Source organism: Corvus kubaryi, unplaced genomic scaffold, assembly GCF_017639235.1.
Source record: "Corvus kubaryi isolate FWS band 111438036 unplaced genomic scaffold, C.kubaryi_AGA036_p1.0 130, whole genome shotgun sequence".
Taxonomy (NCBI): Eukaryota; Metazoa; Chordata; class Aves; order Passeriformes; family Corvidae; genus Corvus; species Corvus kubaryi.
This window is the reverse complement of record NW_024580665.1, coordinates 168,794-196,085: the sequence shown is the minus strand read 5'-3', so window position 1 is coordinate 196,085 and position 27,292 is coordinate 168,794. Positions and strand designations below refer to the sequence as shown.

Sequence of the window (27,292 nt, the reverse complement as noted above, 5' to 3'; positions counted from 1 at the left end):
AATTCAGCCTCCCTCCTGCTCCCAGCCTCTCCAGGCTACTGACAGCACTCTTTTCTGGCTAAAGCATGATTCTAGAGCAGCTGGAGTGCAGGAAAAGGGTCCTCTTTACCAGCTTCTAGTACAGGCTCAAATCCCACAGTCCTTTTTATAAATTCCCATTTAATTACTTTCTGTACTTTCTGAGCCCGCTCCAAAACAGCACTATAGCACTTTATAAGACAAGACTTCCTGGAGGTTGAATCTTTCCCATTCAAGCTCTCAAAGGCTTAGGATCATAGAAACATTTGTGGTCACCAACTCCACACACAACATTAAACGTTTCCAGGTCCAAACCCATTGAAAACAGAAAATCACATTTTATTTGCCAGTTCCAAAATCATTAAAAACAGCAAAAAAAAAAAAAAAATCACATTTTGTTTGCCACAAAGTGTTGATTTGTCACCAAAAAAACCCCAAAACAAAACAGTATAAAACATAGACCAAGGTACGCAGCTTGGGCATGAAAGCCAGTATCCACGCTCCTTCATGTCCAGAAAAAGTGACAAAGCCCTGAGAAGGTGTGACAACTGAACACCCTGCTACATTGTTCCCAAGGAACCATTATCACAGTGAGAGACATTCCTCTGCACATCAAATGTATTCATTCTCTCCATAGTCCTTTTCCCCCCTGTTTATCAGGATTCATTTGTATTACAAGTGAAGTCAGGTTCTTTTCACCCAGCGCCCTCCTATGGAGGTGCTCACGTCTGTGTTCCCAACTGCATTACAAACTTCGTAACTTTTCATTAATCTCATGATTTCAGCAAATTTTGGAATAACAGCACTACAATGTAGTTGTAACCTTCACTTTAAGTAAACTTCTGCTTCTTTTGGCCCTACCATAACACTGTTTGAATCTTTAAAAAAAAAGCACTTTGGGTCTCCTTTGGAAGGAAAAACCCAAATCTGAGTGAAAAAAGCAGAAAACATCCTGATAGGTAAAGCATTGATGAGAGTAGGAGAGCAGAAAAACCCGAATTCAATGGTTACGCTTTCATTCTGCAGAGCCTAATGACAGAATATGGAAACATGAGGTTTTTTGAATTAAAGACAGATGAGCACTGAGCAGAGGGCATGACAGAGAAGATAGCTCTTTAGGGATCCCAAGGGGAATAATGAGAAATAGAAAGGAGACTGCTTTTCACCATGTTTAAGCCTCATTTCCTGTGATGGCAATTTTTTGCCACTCAATATTTATGTTTATTTAGACAACACACACACACAGAGCATACTCAACATCAAATCCTGAGCAGCCTCACAGCACACTGAGCAAGGCTTAGACAGAGAAGAATTTTTCATGTTCCCTGAGCTGCAGTGCCAGGCAGCAGCACACTCATTGCTTCCTGCTGACTGCACGCCACTGGGGTGGCAGAGCACAGCAGAAGGCAGCAACTGCACCTCAGGGCACACACACACACACAGAGCACCTTTGGCCTCCAGCCGGGGAGCACCAGAATGTGTCTTTACTCTCCTCCACACCAGTAACTGCAGTCCAGCTGGATACCAGTTGGATGGGGTTAAGCATACCCAGTCCAGCAGCCTGGGGATCCTGCAATGTATTATCCTGCCCTCTCAACCTAGATATCTGGTGAGATCTCAGTGCCTAATGGACATGTTCCTCCCCAAAGACTAAAGCACTAAAAATAAATAATATGACTTGCTTTCAGTTGGGGGCTGGATTTTAAAGGGCAGGAGGGTTGATTTGCCCTTTTTTTTTTTTTTTTTTTGCCTTGTCCCTTTCCAATGTTAAAAGACAAAACCTACATAATATGCTAAAAAACTGTCATCCAAAGAGCCATCTCATTGTTGCTTGTATACAACAGCAGACACGGTGGGAATCTCGTGCTCCTTTTTCTTCTTGGGATCCACAATGTGGCTGTATCGTTCCCCTCGGTGACATTCCAGGTAGGGGCCCCAGTTTGCTGCAGGCCGGCAGCAGCTGACAATGCGCTGGAAAGCAAAACCAAAACATATTTAATGTCTTACTTTAATCCAAGCTACTTTTAAAATTCAGTAAAATTATAGCTCTAGATATGCACTGCAGCTCAACAAATGGCAAATCACCAAAGTTGTTTAAAATCATTCCAGATATATTTGGGGTCAGTGGGTTCTGGACATGGAAGTCAAAGAACAGGAAAAGCTGTGACCAACACAACTGTTTGGGGAAGCTCACCAAGAGCAGAATATCTCAGATCTATCACTTGCTTGTTTCTGTGAGCAATGTGAGGCAAAACTCCAGAAAATTATATCGGGATAGAAAGCAACAGAAATTCTTCAGAGAATTTAAAGGAGCTGGAACAGCCACAGAACTGATGAAAAAATCACTCTTGAATGGTGTGTGTGCACTCCCAGAGGATTAGACTTTTTCTTCTTATCATAACATGGTAGGGTAGATGCACCTTTGATGCAACTACCAAAGATAATGTTTTGGTCTAAAAATCCAGTTGAAAAACATGTCAAAATAGTAAATGTGTTGGAGAAGAAAGCACAAGTGGTCCTGATAATACCAAAGAAATTAATATTTGAGGCTATGACAGTGGGTTTTTTGCCCTTACCTGAACAAGATTTCCTTCAGCTTTAACTATTTTTACAATAGCAACAATGGGAATCCAGATGACGCAGAAGATGATCATGCACCAGCCAACAGCAGTTCCCCAGGTTGGGTATAACACTGAGCCGTAACTGGGACGTGAAAATGTGACCAAAGACCAGACCAAAATAGTCTGGAAAAAATGGCAAAAACAATAAGAGAGAAAAGCAGGTTTCCAGCAACATTAAATTTGCACTGTTTCCAAGCTGGTTGAATAAAAAGAAGGGCTGTCTACAAGTTCTGACCAGTTCCATCTTGCTTTCTGACTGTGAGAACAGTCGTGCAGATTTGGTGTTCAGTCACCACCGAACAGCAAGACTGAAGGGCAGGACTGAAAAATGACACTGAGATGCACCTTAACAGTAAGTATAAGCATAAGATTTTAAGAGAACCCAGAGATCAAGTTATGTTGGATAATACATATGTTGCTGGCTGGGCCCAGTACCTTTCTCTATATGTTTTATGTGTTCCTGTGTTCCACTACTTACAGGAATACAGGAACAAATCTAAGATTAGAAATTGGCAAATATTGCTTTGAAAATCTGATAGTTTTAGCAGCATTTTCTAAACTATGGTCTGGACAGATTACAGGTAATGTGCTGGCCAGAGTGACTTGCCACTGTTCCTGGACTGGGGATGTTAATAAATTCTGTCACAGTAACATAATCCAACCATCTACACTCACAATTAGTAAGTACAGGAGTAACAAAAACCAGACATGCAACAGGACATTAAAAGGTCTCAGACAGGAGAACAGCAGAACATCTGATCCAAAAATGGGATTTCCCTCAAAAGGTTTTCAAACCAATCTCTGTCTAAAATTAAGATAATCCAACTGCCAAGACAGAGGATCTAGTTGCTCTGTGTTAGTCCTTGGGAGTGTAGACCCAGCTCACTAGTAACTGATCTCAAGCTCCAGCCTGTCCTGGAGAGGATCAAAGGAGGAGGGAATGTATCAGAAAGCAGAGACAGCCCATAGTTCACTTCACTGGCACAGCTATGCCCCATTTTTATACACAGAGCCTGGGCAGTCAACCCTGAATCTTCACGTGGAAACCTCTTCAATATTAAATTACTGAGTTCTGTCACACTGACACAATCCAGTCATGTGCACTCACCATTAACAGCACAGGAGTGAGGAAAAACCAGCACATTCTCCACCACAGCCAGAATAAACAGCTCTTCTTTCCAATCATCATTTCAATGTCTTCAATGAATCTGTTTCCTCCTGTTGGAAGACAATTATGCGGCTCACTGTAAAGCAGGTGCCTCCCTTGCACGTGGGCATACTCAAAAGTGATCAAAGAAAGGCAATGATCAAGGAAAGTTTCTCCAGTTCAGCATTAATTATTAAAGCTTTTATTATTATATTATTATTCAGACAATTAAGTTATAAATTCTTTATTGCACTAATTAGTATTTAATATCCCTGGCACTGCTCAAGGCCAGGCTGGGTGGGGTTTTGAGAAACCTGGTCTAGTGGAAGGTGTCCCTGCCCCTGGCAGGGCGTTGGAATGGGATGATCTTTAAAGTCCCTTCCACCCAAAACCATGCTGTAACTCTGTGATATACACTGTTCCTGGGATTGCTTAGTTTATTTATGTATTTTCAAGGGAAATAATTTACCATAAATGTAGATGATGCCTATTATCTCCAGGACAGCTGCAATAAGGATTCCCCATCCAGCACAGAAGTGATCTATTAGGTTAACCCAGTAAATTCCTGCCTGCAGAACAAACATTAAAGGTTAAAATTTGAGTAGTAACATACTTACGCAAAAATATAAGATGCGTTTGTTCAAGACAATTTAACTAATCACAACTCTGAGTTTTTAAGTTCACAGTTCTCCAGGTCAAGTAAAGATTTGTGAGTATTATTTTCTTTAAATCCCTCTATGTAAAGTTGAAAAGCACATCTAGCAAAATACTATAGATGCTAAAACCAAGATCTATGTATATGCAGAGCATATATAAACAGCTGAGAGCAAGATTTAAATTTGGAGCTTACAGGAATAAAGTTGGTGCTGAAGTCCTTACACTGAGCTACAGCAGTAGCTATACCAGTTATCAGTTCTGGGATGCTTCTATCCTCCTACATGCACAACTTCTCCATGGGGTTAAGCTCAGCTTTAAACACAAGCATGCAATAGCAGGATCACAGAGCAGGAAACAATCTCTGAGCCATTTCACACTCTTGTGTACTAAGTCCCTTGCAAGCTTCCCCCCCCATCCTGTTTCATGACTTACATACTTTGCTTGACCATACAACTGACTACTCACCACAATTACCTCCTTCACATTCGCAGTCTAATTACACACATAAATCTGCATTTCTAGATGGAGTAATTGCAGTAAACCTTTATAGCCTTAAAAGCAATTGCCTCAAGAAATTTTACACAGTATACTTAAAATTCCTTTTCCGTATGACTATTTTTATATATATACACACACAGGAGAAGTAACCATGCAATCTACGGATGCTCATGAGCTAATGTTTCTATTTGTTTTTATTACATGAGTAGGCCATTTCTCAATTCCTGTCCTGTTTGGTAGTGAGTTCTGAACAAAAAGATCCCATCAGCATTTATTAGCAGTACCCACTGTGCCGCGGACATGTTGTATGCATGTACTTGTGATTACACAAATAAATTCCTGAACTGAGGAATGATAAATCAGTCTGATAGTTCACAGGCTTTGTACAGGCCTTCTATTTAAAAGCATGTCTCAGTTCAATAATCACAGAAAATCTTAGGTTCTTCAAGCTTCCCCCTGGGAATTTTTTACTCGCGTGTCCAGGCACACTGTCAAAATTCAAGAGTCTCTAAGACTGATCCACACAGACAGGAACAGTTGGAAAGGGTATTTTGATTTGAGTTCATCACTTGCAGCATAACTAAACTCACTACCAAAAAATCTTAATTTCTTACCTGAGTAACACAGATAAGCCCGAGAAAAAAGAGCAGTGTACACAGACCCAGGGTTACAGGGATTCTTAATTTTTTCATCACTTTGGGATATATATCTTGAATGGTGGTTGTAAGTGTTTCTGCAAAGGAAGAAGTAGGGAGTTTGAGCAGCACAATTAAGAAAGGCAATAGTCATTTGAAAAGCCATGAGTCACTTAAAACCCCACTGACCTATGGTGGCAAACTGGGAGTCAAGGCCCAGGAGCAGAAGCATGAAGAAAAATAAGAAGGACCACAGAGGAGAAACTGGTAACTTGGAGAGAGCCTCTGGGTAGGCTACAAAGGCCAGATCAAACCCTGAAATGCAGTGAAAAGAATGATGTTATTGTCATGCCTTGGTCAATGCAAGTCCCAATACCAACAGCGTGACCATCAGCCTACCTGAATCCACGACCTCTGAGACAGGTCTCTCAGACACAAATGCCATATGTCCCAGGATGGAGAATATTGCAAACCCAGCAAATATGCTGGTGACACAGTTGGTTACACAAACTAGAATGGCATCTGAGTAGCAGTTGTTGTGGAACTTGTTGTATGAAGACAAAGCAACAAGCCCGCCCCATGCCACAGACAGGGAGTAAAATATCTGGGTAGCTGCATCTTTCCAAACCTACCAAAAATAAGAACATGAGAATTACTGTATTACTTGCAGTACTTATCATAAACATTTAAGTCTTCCCTCCACTGAAGCCCAAGGGTATTTTTTTTTTCATTCAGCCTGAATATCTAATTTATTTCATATAAATTTTAGGGAAGATAGAATATAGCATGCTGGTGACCTTGCAGTCTCAATCACAAATATCTCCATGATCTCCAAAGGTCACATCCCAAGCATGTTGCCGAATACTTAAAGCTTACTGGGCTAGCCCTGAAGAAGAGATTCAATTTGTTCACATAGGTGGGTTGTTGAGATATGAATCTTGGCACAGAGACAACAAATAAGGACAACCAGGGCTGGCTGCAGGAGTGAGAATTTCCACGTACCCTCCCACTTGTGTGACCCAGACAAACCACTTCTGCCTCTGATGCAGCCCCTCAATTAGTGCTAAGCACTCACATAAGTACCACAAATAAATATCACAACTAACTCTTGCTTTTGATAAAACTGAAATAATATTGGCATAAGCCAGAACAAAATAAGTCCCAGCTTTCTTTGCACAAGGTACCCTTCCTGGTCCACCTAATTACCCAAGCTAATTTCCCAGGCAAGGCACAGCCTGAATTTCAAACTCAGGGATCCCTTCAGCCTTCTGATAAAGTCCCTTAAAATTATCAGCAAGAACTTTCTCAGCAGGTCTTGCTAAGATGAAATTCCAGCATGACCCCCAAGAACTGTTTAGAGGCAATAGCACAGTTGTCATCACTGGTATGGCAGGGAGGGGGAAGAAGGTGACTATCTTTCAGTTTGAGAGTAGCTGGAATAGGGGCTTGGACTTTTTACACAACCAGCTGCTGATGCAAAATACAGGGCAGGACATGAAGCACCTGACTGAATAAAAAAGAAGCAAGCCCACAGAACCACAGAAGTGTGTCACACTTCTTGGGCTGATGCTACTTCTCACCTCTGCCTCCATCAGCTTCGTGATGTTGGACTGTCTCCCAATGTAGTATTCAATGCCATCCAAAGCACCTTCCAGGGTGGCACCTCGCACCAGCAAGATGAGCAGGATGACATATGGGAAGAGTGCAGTAAAGTAGACAACCTGCAGAAAGATGGGCAGGGACACACATTAGGCGTGAGGGGATCCATAGACCTCCATGCAGGAAGACTGGACAGGCTTTAGGCTAAGATCTGCCAGTACAAAAGAAAAACAGGCAGCCAGGGAAGTGAACACATGCCAACCACCAAACCATCTGGCTTAGCCAGTTCTGGAGCTGCATTCCAGCAGAAGCAAAAAGCCCAAGCCACATATCCACATTTCAGATAGCACTTGACCAGTTTCAGAAATGCATTTTTCTAACATGATTTACTGCTGTAGCGAGGCCTGCACTCAGCTGCTCCAGATGTCTCTTCCTCTCTTCCTAGCTAGTGCTTCTAGCAACTGCAAACTGAAAGCCAGGAAAAACCAGGTAACCAGGGTGGAATTATTTCCTGATGAGCTCCCTGCTACTCCCCCCCCCACCCTGCCCCAGCAAAAAAAGGCCAAAAGAAAACCAAAAAAAATTTTTAAGTCACTGTTCTAGAAGCTTTCTTTACTGGGAACAAGTACTTTTAGGTTCTCTCAACACCACAGACCTAGTCTGTTGTTTGATCTAGCGCAGTAGGACCGAAGCCAGCGGTAGAGTTATTGTCGCACTGGCTATGTTCAGCAATACTCTGGTTTCTTGAGTCTTAGCTTCAGTGTTACGCAGACAGGTAATTGACCCAGTACTGCTGGTTCCACCAAGCCAGAGCACTGCACCATCATGTGATGAGTCTGACATTTCTGAAGATCTCCTTCATGCTTCGATGCCTAGAATAGACAATTCTCACTGCTTTTCATCTGTCTTGTTCCTGCCCAGCTAGATTCTTCCAAGCCTTACCTTATTCTCCAAAGAGGATTGCCTTTGTGCGAGAAATGAAGTGACAACAGGAAGAGCTAACTGCCGGGAACCCAAAGAACATGAGATTAAGAGGAGCCATACAGCCAAATAACTGAGGCTGGGAAAGCACAGATGCTCCACCCCAAAGCACTGAAACAAGGGCAGAAAGCTCCAAATAGAAAGCAAAACAGGAGGAGACGTCACACTGAGCAGAGGAAGGCAGGCAGCAAGAAACCACAGAAAGGCACAATGACAGAAGGAAAGGTGGGGGAAAAAATCTGTGCAGAAAAGGTGAAAGAACAAAGGCAACTGAGGCTGAAGAACTAAATGATGGCGATGCAACATGAAGGCGAGAAAAGAGTATGAGGAGGAAGGAATAAAACCAAGAAAAGGGTCTCAGGTGAGGAAGGATGAAATTCAGCCTGCCTGAAGTCAGCCTAGCCCAAGAAAAACTCCAGAAAACCATGCTGCAGCATGTGGAAATGGAAGCTCAGCAGAGACAGATTCTGAAAACAAGCATCTAAGTACCTTGTCCCTAAAAATCGTTTCAACTCTTGGGAACAAACAACATTTCACAATCTGGCAGGAACCTGCACACACACATCTGTTCACAGGACCTGACCTGTATTGTGCAAACATCTCAACCAGACTGGAAGTGCAAAATAATCTCACTAGGTGTTTCCAGGGCGTGTGCCCATGTGTGCCATCACATGCACAGTTCCATCACACAGCCCAGGTTAACTGCCAAAACTCAGCTGGAATCACCGGCACGACAGCAAGATCCCAAAATACAGGGCAGCCTGGTGGAGTTGAGGCCTAGGTGTTACATAATGACTGTAATCAGCACCTTACTCTTATTTTATGTAACAGTTATGAAGCTGAGGAGCAGAAGTGAAGCCAAATGCTGAGCCCAGCAGAGGCGGGTGTGTTAGGACTGCATCCTACCTTGTGCTAAACTTCTCTGCGTCCAACTAACGTTGGAAGGGCAGAATCAGGCCAAAAATCATCTCCTTGCTCTTCCTAACATACCTTTCCCGAAGATTTTATTCCTTTAAACAGTGCAGCTCCAACAATCATCCAGGACAAGAGGAGGCAGAGAGCCAGGTACCACACAATCCTGCCGGTCTCGTCCAGCCCACTCGAGCGCTGAAGAGCCACTTTGCTGAAAGCACACAATGCTCCCATGAGGAGAGGTGACAGCAGCATACACACACCTCCTCTTCAGCTACTTCTCAGGAAAAAGTGAGCTGGTGTGTGGTGCTATTACAAGACTCTGCAGCCTCTTCCAAGAGTATGCAGTTGGAATTGCATGATTGGCATTGAAAAGCTGTATATTTAACTGTATTTTTCCCCTCTTTTTGAAGCCTACCAGCTCTCATCTCTCCATACATCTCCCATAAGGCCCACCTCAGATATTATGTGTTAATCATGAAATTCTGACAGCAAGAGAAGAGCCCATAAGAATCAGTTTCCAGGAACCCAGGGAGCACGAGGCAAATTGAGACCATGAGGCTATAAAGAAACAGCAATTTCACAACAGGCCCAGATTCAGAATAAGGTGAATATATTTTATACAGTAACTCCTGAGAAAAATAAAAGTATATGCTATAGGTAAAGATGCTAAGTAGTGCCTACCAGGACTCCAGAGAAGAGGACTTCTTTAAATTGGAGTATTTTTCAGTTGGTTAAAGGTTGACTCACTTGCTTCTCTTTCTATATATAATAATCTTTTATAAAGGCCAAACTTATCAATTAAAGTTTAAGTCCCCTCTCTAGTGATTTGCATGCCCATGTCCCTTGACTACATTTTTTCTGGACTGCAAGATTAGACAAAAATAAAAGGTACATGCAAAACCACAATACATAAAAAGGTATTTTTAGTAATTCCTTTAAAGTATTTACTTACTTCCAATATTGCTCACTGGGAAATTGCACCGGTTTGTAGCTTATGGTGCCATTTATACACGTGAGATTGTTGCTTGTGATGAACGAGTAGTTTGCATGAATGATTTCCCCATGCAAGGTTATGTTGCAGTCGCTTACTAAAATAAAGAAAAAGGAATCAATAACACTGGGATGACTATTATTAAAAAAAAACCCAAAAAACCACAGACTATTACAGCAAATGTTTCCTAAGCAATTACAGCTTCAGTTTGCCTGCTAACAATATTTAGAAACAAACCTGAAATGTCACTTGCAGCTGTGACTTCACTACTTGACTGTAAATCAAAACACCAAGAATCTGGTGTGCTCACCACGTTTTACTTATCCTCAAGGATACTTGTAAAAATCAGAACCAAGCACAGTTAAAATTGTAGCCTTGGTTACTTTATGAAAACCTTTGTCCCACACCAAGGTGACACATGGATCATCTAGTATCAGGTATTCATCTTATTGTGGCAAAGGGGTTATTAGAGTGCTTTAAATATTTTCCTTTGAGCAGGGTTGGAGGAATGGAAACTGGGTTGGGAATTTTTTGCCAGAACATACAATAAAGAACACCTTATCAGCATACATATCAGCATTTACTGCAAAATCTTGTTGAAGCCTATTTCAGGACAGCTTCTTTGGTCCAGTTTTGTATTCCTCCAGCACTTACAAATTATGGACTGAAATATTTTTTGTTTTGCCAATAAGTAATCATCCACTTTTTGTTACATAAAGCATCTTAGAAGAGATTTTCAGATATATGGTTGAGATACATTTACATTAATACTGTAAACAATGTAATCCGTTCTGATCTTGTCCTTGTTATTTTAATAATCACCGGTTACCTGGCAAGACATTTCCAGCTGCTAACTGGCAATTACCTCACCAACCTCACCTTTTGCCTTAAACTGGTCTGATATGGAAACCGGTGAGATAACAAGTGTTGGCCTTACATCTGCCACTAAACACAACAATAATGTGGAGGTATGTTATAAAGTTAATGAAGTGTGAAACCAGTGCTCAGTGGTGCTCAGGATTACCATAGCCACAGGGAAGGCAAGGGGTAATGAAAAAACCTCGATAAAAACTGCAGTAGCTTGTCTCATGGGAGGAAGGTATTTTTTTGCCACGAAGCCTGATGAAATGGGAATGCAGTATTTCCAGGGACTGTATGTACTAGAAAAAAACTGAGGTTTTAAAGGAGAAAAAAAGGATCCAATAAGGTGATTTCAGCCCAGTTCTCTGTAGATTTCCCAAGCACCCAGAACTGGCACGGAAGTGGATAAGCATCACTCCTGTGTGTTCAGATGCAAAACTGAAGGAAGGACTTTTGACGACACAGGTAGCTGTCTTGCTCCTAAACCTTCACCCAGAAAACAGTACAATTACCAAAACCAGTTATATTAAACTCTATCTGGTAAATATGGTACCTATTCGTGTCTTGCTGCAGAATTCATCTGCCCAGGAAAAGCAGTCTGACCATGGCAGCACTTTTTGAAATGAGGCAAATAAGTAGTAGAGTGCATAAGCAATGATAACGTTGTAGTAGATAGTCACAAATGTTGAGATGATGACCATTGTGATGCCCACTCCTAGGAAAGAGAAAAACACAATGTCTTAACCATCCCAAACTCAAAAAAACCCCACCCAACAACAACAAAAACCCCAGCAAAACAAATAGCCTTCACTTGACTTTTAAAAGGCTACTTGGGAAGAAGTTGAAGTTGGTTTTTGTTTGGTTTTAAAATATTTTTAACAGCAAACAAACAGTGAAATCTTAAACCCATTAAATGATGGATGTGATCCAAACTGACCCTCTCAAACATGGTTTTGAAACAGAATTTGAATCAGGCCCATAGAAAAACTGGACTATTTGCAAAGTCTAAAGGAGAAATTCAGTATTTTGTTCTCTCCCAGTTCAGAGGGAAACTTAGTAAAATAAAACAAACTGTACTAGGACTGCCCAAGCCATTTTAAAGATTCCACTGTAATTAATGCTTTTAACTACAGTAAATCTGTGCCAGTATTACTGTTCTCCCCCTTGTTAAAATGAGTTTTGTTCTGTGAGTTTGGGAAAGCCTGACAAACTGTACCAATCATCTTAGAAATGATATTTAAGTTTCTGTCTTCAGAGACAAATAAAAGATATGCTGTGCTTAAAGACTTTTGCTTTAAAAATAAACACACTGCTTTCATGAAAGGTTTTTGTGCTGCGGAACAGAGACTGGCAAAAAGAGTAAATGTTGGGGCAACCAGTTTCTGTAGGTGACAAGCAAAATTCTTGTTACATCAGAAACTTCCTTGTTCCTACATTAACTCCTCTGGTAGATTAAGACAAACAAAACCATTGCATAGTCCTTTACACCCATGGCACAGCACCAGGATGTACAGGAGTGAGTAAAGCACATGGTTAATTGTTTCCAAACAAATCTCCCTATGAAATGCAAACCCTCACAGAGACAAACGACCACTACAGAGTGCAACGATTTCTCTTATCTCAAGAGGCACCTCACTTTACAAAGCCAGAGTCTAGGCTATTTTATCACACCAGCAGATGACTCCCAAGACAGCTGCTGGATGATTGTGCACAGTATTGCACTGAACACCCAGACCCGTGTGTCTATGCCAGCACTGGCAGCCAAATACAGAATTAGTCCATCCAACACAGAAGTGCCTTGCAAGCTACACTGGATGTGAAGCAAAGGAACAGTGATAAAGTCAACTTCTAGAATTTATTTTCTATCTGTTGCACACAGAACACCAGTTGTTTTACTGAGGTTTTCCCCTCACACAGCAAAACAGGGTTATTTCCTTCTTCCTGGACAGCTAGAGTGAGGGTGATGTGCTGCTTAATACTGGGAGAATCATTGATAAAACCTTTCATAACCAAGAACCTTTCTGGGGAAATCTTTAATCAACATCTGTTTATTAACTGAATAATGAGGAAGTATGTACCTGGGAGCATAACAGTGACCCTGTAAAATTGGGAACAGTTGCTACATGGTTATCAGTGTCTCAGAATTAGTAACTTCATGAAGAAATTATTAATTCACAACAGTTTATTACTGGAATAAAAAAGATCTAAGGAAACATAACAAAACCAACCTTGAAACAATGGTAGTATTCTCCAGATGGAAACTGGCCCTAGACTGGCAAACTGCCCAAGGGAACATTCCATGAAAAATAAGGGTAAGCCAGCTAATGCCAACATCAGGGTGTAGGGGATTAGAAAAGCACCTGAGAGAAGGAGGCAAAAAATGGGGGAAAAAACACAATCACACACACAGAGAAAACAATGCATCTTTCAGCATTCACCACAGTTTTATCACATTTTATACCCCCCCCCTTTCCCCCTGATCAAATACCCCACTGTAGGGGCTTTTTTTTCAAAATAGAGAGATTTGTTTCTAAGTCCTGTTTTCTGTAAGACTAAATAGTACCTGTAAGGAAGAGACACAGACTGTCAGAACTGCTGAGTTTAAAAGAATGGCTTCTCTTATAGAAAGTAAATTATTTTTACAAATTCTATTGAAGATGTGCTCTAATACAAGCAGGAACACTGCTCAGCTGTAGGTACCACCAGCCTTGTCCACTTTCTATTAAATCTTCCAGCTTTTAATTTAAAGAGGAACAGAACCATTCCTTTGTGTACTTAGCTGTGTTTTGCAACAGCCGTGTTAAGCAGCTAGTGGACATCAAAGCATGAAGATTATTTTCTATGGCTGGCCAAGTCCTGTGTCAAACAACATCTCAGGATGGCTCTTGTTCAAGTCCATTTAAAAGTGCGTGTTAACCTGATATCAATGAGTGCCCTGTTATGTGAAAGGGACTAACACTTCTTTGTGTGTGCACAGAAGACAGGGAAAGCAAGAGCACGTTTCATAAACACAACCCAATATCCCTGCAGGAATCTGTTCTCATCGTGTTCAGTGAATTTCAAGCAATCAAGGACCCAGTTCTGCAAGGAACTGCAAATACCTGATGTAATTTCAGGAAGCAAATTGTCCCAGAGAATTAACTGGATTACTCCTGTGTTTCGAAACAAGGATGTAACAATTGTCTTTATCAATCATGGGCAAGGGGCAGCACAAGTGTGCTTTAAATGCAAAGTTTCTGCTGCAGCAGATAAGAAAAAAGATCTAGTCCAAGGGCCGACGCCACAACTTATTTTGTTTTCACAATTTTCTTCAACAAAACTGTAAGTAATGCAAACCAGTCAAACTCGTGCCAATAAAACTTCTGTACTGAGAATGCCTCCTTATGTTCCATGTGCAGCTGTGTGGGCTGTGCTGCATTTACAGTCCCGAATTTGACTTCAAAGACTGCTAGGCAGAGAAAATAGGTACATATAAGTATGTTCTCTGCAGTTACTATTTACACTCTCTTTAATTACCGGTGGTAACCTGGCAAGTAGATAAAGTTCTGTAATACAAGCCAGGGAAGCCAGTGCCTCCACTTGGCTTTGCCACTAGTTCATTGTGTGAGCAGGTAGAGGCTCTCTCCCTCACACTTCCCAAGTATCCGATCTGGGTAATTATTAAGCTGGGATAATTATGCCAGCTTAGATTGTTTGCATGGAAAAACAGAAGTGCAGAGGGGATTCAACTGTTCTCTATAAACATATCCTGACATATAAACTTACCAGGAGGTAAGCACTGGGGAGGGAGAATAGCTATTTAGACAAGTAGAGGATATTGGCACATGGACAAAAAGGTGCATGTTGGTTGTGAGTAAATAAGAAGAGTTCTGGAATTCTCAGGTACAAATTTGCAATTAAAACTAAATACAATTTCCCCTCTCAGTTGGTATGTAAAAAGCACATAGATGCCTCTTACTCCCCTTTCCCATGAATGGGCTCTCATCCAGCTTTGACAGAACATGCCCAACCTCAGAGCTGGCCCTTGGAGCTTGTCTTCCTCTCTCCTCAGGATAGCAAGGTGTGCCCACCCAACCCTGCCATTCAAGCACAAGTACCTCCTCCATTCTGGTAGGTGAGGTAGGGAAAGCGCCAGACGTTGCCCAGGCCCACAGCATAGCCCACCATGGACAGCAGGTAATCGCCTTTGTTTGACCAGTTGCCACGCTCTGAGTTCTCATCGCTGTCACTGGAGTGGGCATCTTTTTCATTTGTCAAATTGAAGTCCTTGGAAGAGAAGAGGGAAGGCTTGTGATCACCCACCAGGCAAGCAAGGCAGTCTTATCCTCATTTCTCTGTCCAGAGACGCACCTTGACATGGCTGGGCAGCTGGACAGGCTGGGCATAACCAGCTGGGCTGCCAGTCCAGCTGATCCCTGGCAGGACAGCACAGATTTGTGAGAGAGGGTCCCACCAGCAAGCCCAAACACCTCCACAGACAGTTTTGCCCTACTCCTGCCTTAGTCCTTTGTGCTGTCGGCTCCCGGGGGCAGCTCCAGGATACTCCCCTATTCTGCCCCTGCACATGCCCAGATGCCCCCATACTTGTTCAGATGTTTACATCAGCACATACTTGTATGCCCACTTTAAAAAGCACCTGTCCTGGTGTCTTTCACACATGCCCAGGTGCTCATCCCATTTTACCTGTCTGGATCTCACCTGCCCAGACAACTTCGTATCTGCCCACAGCTGCCGACGTACCTGCACCCTGCTTGCCCGAGTTCCTCTACGCCCACCTCGGCACCTCCACAACCCACCTGCTTAGGTGCATCCACACTTGCCTACATTCTCGCACACCTGCCCGGGTGCCTCTGGCCAGCCTCCCCCCGCCGCCTCACCTTCTTCTTCCCGCAGGACAGAAAGCCGGGCAGGCTGAGCATTCCCATCTCTGCCGCCGCAGCCGCTCTGCTCTGCCCGCGCCGGACGCCGCCCGGTCCTTTATCGGACCGGCTGCCGCCCGCCCCTCGCCGCCCTGCCGGGAACCGCGACCCCTGGGCTGCCCCACGGCTCGGGTGCGGCCGCCTCCCGCCCCCGGCGCAGCCCCTCGCAGCCCGCCCCACGCCAGCCCCAAAGCTGCTTCCCTACTGCACCCCGCCCGCTGACCCTCCTCCGGCCCCGCGCCCACTTCCTCGGGAACACCTACCTGCCTAGCCCTGCCCGGCCACCTGCCCACTTCCCCTCCTAAACACCCCCTGCCCTCCACACGCCTTCGCTACTCGCCTTATCCCGACCCACTTCCCCTGCCACGAACCCGCCTGGGCTCGCTCCCCCAGTCCGGGCTCTTCAGCCCTCGTTGCAGCCCTGCCTGGCCGCCTCTCTGTCACTCGCCTTCCCTTCTAGCATGTCGCCCCACTCCTACCCCTCTCCCTCCTCTTCCAGTACCTACCCACACACTCTCCTCCTTGTCTTCTATCTCCAGGCTGACAGCTCCCCATCAAACACTGACCCTCACCTGAGCAGCTGACCCCACTACTCCCTGTGCCTCCCCACAGAGCCACTGCCTGTCTGCCTCACCTATGTTCACCGGCCAGAGACCCTGCTCCACCCCTACCTGCTCCACTCTCATTCTTTCTTAACCTGCTCCATGCTGGAGTCCAGGCTCAAGAGACGCAGGAAAGCAAAGGGCACAAGGGGGTTAAACACCATGGAAATTTCAGCTTCTGAACACATCTTTCAGGTACAGGCACAGAAATGGCAGGTCATAAAAGCAAAGTCATCTCCAGAGGAGGAATTTGAGCAGAAGGACTTAAGGATTTTTCTAAAGCACTCCCCTGCTTCAACCACCAACGTGGCTGTGACGTCCCACCCTTTAGGGGAAGGGATGTCACAGTGACCTTCCGCAGGCATTCCGTAAGGTCACACAGGAGGATACCGGTCAAAGCACACTCCGTGTACAGACATAAGGAGACACAAACTGACTGGTCGCTTAATTGCTCTCCCCCCTTTATAAATTGTCTTTTTCATGGCTCTTTCCACACCTTGACAAGTACCCTTTCTATCCTCAGTTAGTGGGACTTTTCATTTAGCAAAGTGCTACCCAGCATGTCTCAAACTAGCCACAACTAAGAGGTACTCTGGGAGTGAGAACTGTGTGGGACAGCATGTGAAATGTGGAAAGGTAAAATCAGATTGTATTTTATCACCCCGCGCAGCAGGTTCTCTAGGAGACTTCTATTTTAGAGACCTGAAAGATGCCAGAATACTCTTATCTTTGGAGCAAAAAGCAAGTACAGGTGCAGTGTTCTGACAGGACACAGGCTTTGGGAGAAAATAATAAATAAAAATGAAAGAAGACACTCCTTTACAGGCTGCCTGCAAATTCAGCATTAAAGTGGCCACGCTACGACACCAAACACTTTCAGGTTGGTTCTTTATAGAACAATACAAAACTCAGACCAAGGACACCCTGAGAAATTAGTCCTTATTCTTCCATCTGTCTGAACTATACATAAACTAAAGGAGCCTTTTTGACAATCCTGATCTGAGTTAAGAATTTGAAATAAAATGAGAGAATTTGATTTTACTTTCAGTTCTGGGTAACTTCAATATGTGCAGGTCACTATCTGCCCAGGGGGAAACAGAAACTTTACAATAAACAATTTTGGGCCTAACAAAAGCTCTAAGTTCTCTTCCAAACTCATGATTCAGAACTGATTAGCAACTTGTTTAGAAATGAAATTACATTAAAAACAACCTGTTAGCCACAGCCTCTCCTTCCATACTTTCAGGATTAAGCAAATGTGGTAATGCTGCAGAGTCACTGCCAGTGTCATTCTCTCTGTGTAACTGAAGATGACTAAAAAGTAAAACTATACTGGAGGTAGCATTTCTCAGATGTGTTTTGTTTCTGACCACATGAAAGTTTTGTTTGAAATGCATTTTCTGTATCTAAAGGAGAAAAGTGAAAATCACAGGACAGGGATAAACCCAGGGATGAGCAGTGGAGAGATGAGTGTCTCCAGAGAGGATTGTGCCTGAAGCAGGGCTGTATTTCTCCTGTTAGTTATGCAGTTGAACAGCACAGCAGCTCCACTTGCATTCACTAGGGGCTGAGTCCACCAGGCTGATCCCTGAAGGCTGGTTCCTCACAGCTGGGATAGCTACCCACCAACCAAGCACCATGCCAGCCAGTTACACCTGGAATGTCTCAGCTAGGAATACAGAATTACCAGCCAGCAAACCAGAGCCAGTTTAGCTCTACCATAGATGAGATATCCCATCTCCTGGCCAGCAGCCTAACTGACGTCATCTTTCTAATTTGGAAAGCACCCCTGGATTACTCTCAATTCCACTTAATGTATCTTCTGTTAATCCAATAGGAGAAAAAATAATTTAAAAATAAATTAATGATAATCATAATGTGCTGAGAATACAGCAAACAATTCTGACATTTCCTAGGAGCAGCAAATACCCATGTTTTCCATTTGGTTGCACCAGTGCTATTATCAGGTGTTGGGTATTGCCCTTAGCTAACACAAACAGCTCTGATGATACAGCAGATTGTGTTTGATGTGCTTATTTAAGAATACAATGAGTAAATTTTGTTCTTAACCTATATCTTCTGTGATAGCAATGCTTACTAATATTGGCACCTGGCACACACATCCAAAACTGATTCAGTAGACAAAACTGGGGCTCACTTACCTCTCCCCAACGGGCATGAGCTAAAGACCAGAAAACCCAGTTTCCAAATCACTTTAGAATTCACTAAATCCTGGCAGACCAACACGCACAGACCAACTAATCAACCAACCAACCACCACAAAAAACCCCCATGCTGGCCTTCAGGATCTTAGGAAGATGACCTAAATCATTTAATCGTCGTATCAACAGCATGTAATTACTCTCATCCAGAACTCATAAGCAACGTTACACTCTTTAGAAGAGAGGATCAGAAAGACAGACAGGACTGCTATAAACTGACAGGTGAAGCAAGGCAGAAAACTTAGAATGTTGGCTCCTGCAGCTGCAGGAATTATCCTCTCCTCTACAGGTGAACAGAATCAAGCCCTACAGTTCACATTTAAGTTAATGCTTTCTGCCTAAGAAAGCATCAACCTTGATTTAAAGACAAAGTGATAACAAGTGAGAATTTCCTTGGGGTTGAGCTGATCTACCGGCAACTTAGATGAAACCTTTGCCACTAACTTTAAAAAAAAAAAAAAAAAAAAAAATCAAACATTGGTCTAGTAACCCATGAAAGCAAGGCAGCATTCTTCTTCTGGTGAGAGCTGTCTTATTTTACTGTGAGCCTGCTGTAAGGCAAGGTGGAAGTGTATCTACAAGGGGGGCATGTCAAGAAGTGGCCCTTCTGCTTAGAAGACAGAATGGAGCGGCGATGATGTCAAGGACACAGACAAATTACAAAGGCAATAGTTTCTGAAATGGCCATCTGTGACTTCAGAGAGGTACCTATGGAAGCAGACAGGGTTTATAGCAAAACACAGTGTGGGAATTACTTACTGAAAAGGCCTCTTGCCAATACTGGCTTGCCTGGTTCTAATGGCCCCCATCCAACAGTTTGTGCAACCAAGGTATGAAGCAATTTTGCTTTCAACTCTGCCTTCAGGGTGATGAGGTTTTGCTCGTGGGAAAAGGAGTTGACATACTATATATCCTTCCTGGATCTATTTTTCTTTATCAGTTTTGTGCTTTTCTGCATAACTGGGATGTTCATTGCTGCTGCTCAACAGGCCACCAGGACACACATATCTAATCAATATGGATCTCTACCCACGAATTTGTTTTCATTAAATGGAAATCCTGAAAAATTTTGATTCAGATTCTTAAAAAGAGGAACATTGAAACTTTTCAGTAATTCAGTAAACTTTTCAGAAACTTTTAAAGATGGGCTTGGTTCACTAACATAATAGTAAATAATACACTCTATTATGAATTATGTAATCATATTAAAGACCTGTATTGGCAAAATCTCAATGATTGGTGCTTAATCCAATTTTCCCCCAACTTCAGGACTTTTGAATTCATCTCTAAGGCCATATCAAAGGTGAGAAGTGCAGCAAGGTCACTCCTACTTGCCTCTATGGACAGTCTGCTATCATAACCCAAAAGAAGCAGCTGAAACCTCATTCAATTATCTCCTCCCAATGGAACAGTTGCAAAAGTGCTATAAATGCAAAATGCTTAAGCCTTCGATGTCATGCTCGTAGGATGGGTGGAGACTTGAAACTATATGGAAAGCAAATTTGCCTTCAGGCATTTTCAGCAGGTTGCATCCTGCAAATTCTTAATATTATATGCACTAATCAAGTTAGTGATGGGAAGTTTACATATGCACGGAGGAAAAACTTATAAGGCAGAAATAAATTTAAATATACCAATAAAACGGAAAGGTTCTGCGGAACTGCACTTTTGCTACACTGATCCTGGAAGATTTTGCTGTGCCAGCCACTCAAGAGGAAGCCACAGGTCTCCATCCACAAAATTAATCAAGGTGTTTTCATGACTCTTGGCAAGATTCTGTATCTTGGTACATTAATCTCCACTTTAGTTGATTTTATTCAAGAGTTGGAATGTGTTCCTCAAACAGTTCACTCTCTGAACAAAACTCTTTCCAGGATGGTCTTTCTTGTAGCACTGTCTCTCTCCAGTCCCTGAGAGCTCATCATTTTGTCAGAGATTACTGAAGTTGCTATACAGGAAAATAACGTTGTTCTCAAACACAGAGCTCCATATAGAATAAGGAGAAAAGCAACCAAAAAGGACTAAATGTTGAAAAAGGTCTTAGATGTTCAAATCACACAACCATCTGAAAATCTCTGCTGAAATCCAGACTTGCATTAGAGTTACCAAATCACAGTGAACAACATCTGTGGCCCAGGGCTCCTAATTCCCCCAGTTCTGCTTCCACTTTTGGTACAGAGCATCTCAGTTTTCCATGAATCATGCAGCCTTGTGCCAAACAAACATCCAAGCCTTTCCAGGATGCATCAAGCCGGTGTCACTCCACGTGCCCCCTCCCTGACCATCCTAGAGGAAGGTTCCAAACACGTTCAACTTGTCTTTGAGCAACTGAAACACTCTATAAGCACAAAACCTTGGGTATCACATGATGGAAGATGTAACAACAGATACAACAAAGAAAAGGGAAGAGATAAAGTATGGGAAAATGAAAAACTGGGAGTGTGCAGTTACCAAAACAATGATCAGGGAGCACATAGGTGTCAGAATATAATGACTTTCCTATTAGGAAATATTTCAGAGGTGGGGCCAGTAGAAACTAAGGAGTCACTTTAAATTGAGTAAAGTAAAGCCTAGGAGTGAGTACAGTAGTAATTTTCAAATATGCTGTACTGAGTTCATTAATCTCATTAACAGTTTCGTTTTTAAATTCTTCCCCAGCACCAAGTACCAATATTTCTGGAGTTCAGCACTGCCAAGAGATGCTGCTAGGTAGTTTTTCTTCCCCAATCCCCAGTTCTATATTTTCTTGCTAGTTGCTAAAAAAAAAAAAACTTTTCACAGCAGATAACATAAATGCATATTCTTGAGAAGCTTTTGACTAACAGTAAGGCTTTGAAATACAGGCATTGGCTATCACACAGCAAAAAGAAGATCTTTCAGCTCAGTCCTTTCCTTGAGGTAATTTTACATATTGACATGCAATCTTGCTACATGATAGCCAAGAGAATTATCTTTGTGATTGTCCTCCTTCACAAAAGGACAAAAGCCAGGCTGTTAGTCCTGCCTGATATCTTTGTAATGGAAATACCTCCATCAACACTTTCCTTTGTGTGATACCTGTTTCTGTAGGTTAGCAATTACTCTCAGAAAGAGCTCATCCAAGTCAGTGGGGCTTCTCACGTAAGAAAATCAACCTCATATCAAGTAACAATGCCATAAAGTCACCTGTTGCAATCACACGATTCTGAGTCCAAAACAAAAAAGCAAGATTTGCAGGGACACTAGAACAATTACTTAGCTGAACATTTTCACAATTTAGAAAAAAAAAAGGCATTTAAAAGAATTTAAATACTAGAGGTATTAACATTCTTCCTTCTACTGTCTAGATCTCCTACAACTCTTTTCATCATTAGACTTAGAAATCCTTTCTAAAAGAAACTGGTCTTTTTACCTTGTCACAAGGATGATAGCAGAGGTAGGGCTCAAGTATTTAATATAGCACAAGTTTAGCAGAGAGCATGTGGACTGCAGTGGACACAAGCACTAGACCCCATAATTTCTTTAGGCTCACCACAGGACCTCCTCCCCTCTAAAATCAGGGAGCGCATTTGTATTCCCCTCAAGCAGGGAAGAAAGCTGACCACCCCAAGATAATCCATAACTGAAAAAAAGCTTTAACAAGAAACACCATAAGTTATTTTACTACCCACAACACTCACCCTGGTTGCCATAAACCTGGTCACTCCCCTGACATTCCTTTCCAGGCCCTCAGGCTCTCTCTCCTTCTGGCTCAAGCTCTCCTGAGCAGCCCATTCTCACAGCCCAGACCATCCTTTCCTCTTGCAGTATCAGGAACAGCCATACTTGAGCCCAAAAGCCCAGAGAATCAGCCGAGGATGTGAAGGCAACTCCCTGCTTCCCGTGGCCCTGCCGTTAGCAAGGCAACATGGCAACACCTGCTCGGAGGTGGATCCTCTCAGCACACTCTCACCTGGCCCAACAGCCAAAGAGATGCCATTTTCTAATGAAGCACTGATTTTAACCAAGCCACTCAGAACTCCCAACACTGAAGATTTTCCAGACTTTGCCTGACTTCCTGTCCCTAAACTCAGGGCCCATAGATTTTAAACATGTTATGCAGCATCTCAGCATGAAGCTTCTAGGATTACAGTTTTGGATTAGTGTTCCACCCAATTGCCACTTGGGACTGGTAATTTATTTGGGGGAGTCTCAAAAGAAAGGTAAAGGACTGAGTACTGTCCTGATGTGAGGTCTCAGTGCAGATGTACCTCTGAAAGGTGAATTGCTAAAATTATTAGTATACCCAATGGCAACAACCTGCTTCCACCAAGTCACAGCTGCTCTGTAGTGCAAAGGGTGCCCACTTCTACAAATGTTTTCCTCCAGAGGATAAAAAAAAATACATTCCACTTTCCTGAAAGCTGAAGAATAGTGTATGAAGTTTTACACTGTTATTTTTTTATTCTTGAAGGACCTGCATTTTTTGTGGCTGGTTTTAATGTTCAAGTGAAAGAAGTATTATGAAGACATGTTTTTTTCTTAAAGCTGAGGCAATTATATAAAGGCTGATATCTGGTATATCAACATTTGGCACTCATCCAGAAACCTCTGGATTGTGAAGCTTTGCAAACTTTTATACAGTCATGAGTTTCTTTGTATAATCTTGGTCTGGTAATCCTATAATCTCCTGCACTCCTCATTACAAACTTCTCCTTGACTGGCAAACAAGGGAGTAAAGTTTGAACAGGAGTAAAGGAAGGCAAAGTAAAGAAGTGCGCTGATATCCTTCCCATGAGGTGAAGCAAGACACAAGAACCTGTATTTATGCACTTGTCAGGGAACACCAGGACAAGTCAGAGACTACTAAAACCAGTGGATTGAGCAGTCCCTGGAAAGTTACCATATAAACTGTGATGGACAGCAAATACTGATCCGTGGGGGACTAGCTTTGAGAAATGCTCTGGTTTATAGTGACAATCTGGGTGGGATGGCTGTACAATGCTCAGTTTCTTATTCCCAAAAGCTCACCTTCTCTCTGTTGGTTTGGTTTTGGTTTTTTATGAACAGTTGCAAAAGTCAAATGAGAGAACCAGGTTTTCTGTCTGTGATGGGAAGTCTCCAGGACTGTTCCACACAGCACAGAGCATATGCAACTTCTTTTAGGACCACATAAAAATGCCCTACAGATTTATTGCTGAGTCGTGCTAGCCAGTAGGAATTCAAAAATAGTAGCAAGCCCAGAGTTTGCAGAAAACAGCTACTTTGAACCCAAGAAATGTGCACAGAGACTGTATTTGTTTGCATATCCAGATACATGCTTTGCAGCCATACCTCCCATGCCAGTACACATAGGAGTATTTGCCCTGTTTTAGCAGCCTGAAGTATGCAGTTAAAACATTATATTTTCAGGTTATTGAGTAGAGAGGACCCGCCTTGATTAAAGAATTTAATCAAGTAATGTGATTAGATGATTTAATCAAAGCAGATCCTGTCCTACTGACATCATGTAACATGATAATTTTCCAGTTGCACAGTGCAGTACCTGGAAAAAGTCCAAAGAAACGTCCCTCCATTATTCCACCCAATCCCATGCACTTCTGTCCTGATATTTCAAGGCTTAGTACAATCACTCCAGAGCTGTTGCAGTATGGAGAAAATTTGAAACAATAATTTTTGAGTGTTAATTTTCATTTAAAAATTGATAATTTATGTCCAAACCGTAAGATTGTATGTTTATTGATCATCACTTCGCAGAACTTCATTACCTGAGCACATATTACTTCCTTCTACAGACGTTTCAAGGTAGCATTTCATTTAGGACATTCTGGTGGTAGATATTAACCAAAAGGTCAATTTACGGCATTGTTTCCAGTGGTGCTTGTGGTGCCAGCAAGTGTCCAGTTTTTGGAAGAAATGCCAGTCTTGCTTCTGGAAGATTCTGTGGTTACAAAAGAGTGTGAGGCAGGGCTTTGTTAGTTACATGAAAATTTGCTTTCACTTTGGAGTGAGGGGTTCCTTTGCTGTTGTTATTTTTTTATTTGCTCCCTAGAAAGTGAATTTTAATGTTGGAATATAGTTCCATTTAGAAGGAATTGTTCAGCACATAACTTGGTCGCCTCTATTCTGATACATGTGCATGGAAATAGAAAAAAATGTTGCCTGAATCTGAATCTGAATCTTCCTAGGGTATAAGTCATGGTTGCCTTCTTTACTGGGACACTGAGGGATGGTCCCAGGTATGTCTGCAGCATTAAGATGACACTGATACTAAATTAGGCACCAGTAGTAAAAGGGGCAACACATGAACACGAGTCCTTCCAGCAAGGGGTTAATACTGGCGGCTTTCTTTTTCCAATGTTTCAATGCTTCCCACGTCTTGGCTTTTAAAAGCCCATATACAGTGTGGTTTTACAGGCTAAATTACACAGCTTTGTGTCCTTCCTTTTAGTGTCCTTCCTAACTAAGTGAATGTTGAAGCGGGGGAGGAAACATTGTAGTAGAAAATAAAGCCAGACAAGAGGGCTGCATTTACTCACCTGCTTAACTAAGAAGACAATCACGGTTTTTTTCCATTGTATTCAAATTACATGCACTTGGGACTTACTCTGGGTGTATATATCTGAAACACTGAATAAATAGATGTTTTCATTTGTTAACCTCAACAAGATTACAAGGAGGTTGATGGTGCTGTAAAAGAAACATTTTCCCATCAAAGACTAGAAGACTACTGGTGATATGAATTCAATCAGAAATCCTGGTACATTTATCTTGACTGTTTCCTAAGGCTTTCACTTGACAATGAATATGCTTTCTCCATGGGCATGCATTGGCTGATGAAGTGGATGTGGATGGTGGAGAGGAAACTGAACCCTAGAGAAGAGTTCCATCTGCCACGCTGGCAAACAGATTTACTGCTACACTGCTGGCTGTTTATATAAACATTGAAGTCAGGTCCTTCCTTATTTGCCTAAATCAAGGCCAGATAACATCTCCACTAGTTTGAATATTTCAAGCAGAATATTTAATGACATGGACACTTGTTTTAGGCCTTTCATTTAGAAAGAGAATTATGGCAAACACAAGAATACAATCACGACATGGCACTCTGAGCAAGGTCAGGAGATTCACAGGCACTCTAAGGTCACAAATGATAAAACAGACTGCAAATGGCTAACTTGCTAGCTTTGCTCCAAAATAGAAAGGATATTTTCCAACTTGGCACCTGGATCTTCTTTACCAAAAGGAGGTATCAAGCATTCCTATTACAGGGTCAGGAAAAAAGAAGTAAGTATTTCTACAAAAATTTTTTAGAATTGATGATCTGCAAAGGGTTTATCCTTGTCGGCTTCTTTAGTAGGAAGGGTCACAGTGGTGTCAGAAGGCACAAAGCAGGAGTTAGAAGACAGGTAGATCTAGGTTATACAATCCAATACTCTGTGGACAGTAGCATTGTTCCATTCCTCTCAAAATGATCAAACCACAATTTAACCTGTTACAGTTTTCCACCTGCTACTCCAAATAGAGCACTTCCACAATCTGACACCTCTGAAGCTGAAATGTACCTTTAACAACTGCACTTGTGCTTAATTAACTTTCTTTTCCTCCTTTGCTTTCCCCCCCTTCTCTATCCTCCTGTCTTTCCTTTTGTCCTTTTTTATTGAGACCTGTCATATCTTTCTCACTCTGGTATTTCTAAGGTAAATAAACCAAATTCCTCTAGTCACATCTCAGTTCCCCTGGTCATTCTGACATCCATTCTCTGCACATCTTCAAGTCTGGATTAAGCTCCTTTGAACATGGGTAACCACAGGCAGGGACAAAGAGCAGGGAGGGTAAGGATGCAAACTTTGAAGACAACCTAAGCATCCTGTTTACATGAGAACCCTAACAGAAGAGGCACATTCTCAAACCATTTGGAAAGCTGTTGATTCTAGCAGGGTGATAAAGTAGAACCAGTAAGGCTAAAGTCTTTATCAGCTTAATACATTTATTTATTAAGGTGTTTCTTTGGTTACTGTTTGAAGGTAGTTTCCCACTGGAAACAAAACAAACTTAACTATATTTGCAGAGGATTAGATCACGTTAGTCTGTTTTATAAAGAGAAAAGTATCTAGGAGGAAGTCACTGGAGGTGAGACGTCTTTTTTAAATGGCAAACTCAGTAGAACTGAATTTCCAAAGAACTAATTCATCTCAAATTCAACAAAAAGCTGAGACATTGAAAAAAAATTTGAAAGGGAAAAATACTGTAACATAATTTTTAAAATTTTATTTGCAAAATATCTTTTAAATTTTGTTGTAATTGCCTTTATTTATTTTTTCTTTCAACTTAACCTGAGCATTTATATGACAACAGGTTTAGAAACAGAACAACTCAGGCAGGAAAGTACCTCTAGTCCAGACTCCTGTCTATCAGGTGAACAGGTTTCTGCCTTTTTTATATGAAATTAAGTACCGAGGATGGAAATCTAGGCTGAAGCAAGAAGTTAGTTTTTGCTTTATACTGAAACTATTTTTACCTTCAGAAGATAGCCAGGAGAAATAGCTTATCCTTATCTCAGAGTGAACAGAGGCAATCAGAGGTGACCTGTTTTAATATTGTCACAACAAACATTTCTGCTTAAAGTCCTGAGATCTATTTTAATAAACCTGTAGTAATGCAAATG

General features: G+C 42.1%; 1 protein-coding gene across 2 annotated transcripts; it reads right to left on the bottom strand.

The window, feature by feature from the left end:
* Positions 1-663: 663 nt before the first annotated feature.
* On the bottom strand, positions 664-16,433 carry SLC6A14 (solute carrier family 6 member 14). Of its 2 annotated transcripts, none has more exons than XM_042027538.1 (14): positions 16,349-16,433; positions 15,021-15,189; positions 13,152-13,283; positions 11,477-11,638; positions 10,024-10,159; positions 9,147-9,279; positions 7,157-7,297; positions 5,976-6,204; positions 5,766-5,891; positions 5,556-5,674; positions 4,256-4,355; positions 3,748-3,857; positions 2,595-2,762; positions 664-1,989 (listed from the first exon to the last, which is right to left on the bottom strand). In XM_042027538.1, the coding sequence occupies exons 2-14, from the start codon at positions 15,088-15,090 to the stop codon at positions 1,840-1,842; spliced, it is 1,776 nt and encodes a 591-aa protein (XP_041883472.1). In that variant the 5' UTR covers positions 15,091-15,189; positions 16,349-16,433; the 3' UTR covers positions 664-1,839. The 2 variants fall into 2 exon arrangements, with proteins under 2 accessions (XP_041883472.1, XP_041883463.1); XM_042027529.1 differs by lacking the exon at positions 16,349-16,433 and adding an exon at positions 15,801-15,932.
* Positions 16,434-27,292: the final 10,859 nt, after the last annotated feature.

Bases quoted from the DNA above. Each gene is read 5' to 3' on its own strand.
- SLC6A14 (XM_042027529.1), bottom strand. From the start codon at position 15,848: ATGGGAATGCTCAGCCTGCCCGGCTTTCTGTCCTGCGGGAAGAAGAAG. The intron at 13,284-15,020 runs GTACTTGTGCTT...TCCTTCTCTCAG, and splicing joins CACCTACCAGAATGGAGGAG to GTGCTTTTCTAATCCCCTAC. The intron at 5,892-5,975 runs GTAGGCTGATGG...ACTGCATTTCAG, and splicing joins CTCAGAGGTCGTGGATTCAG to GGTTTGATCTGGCCTTTGTA.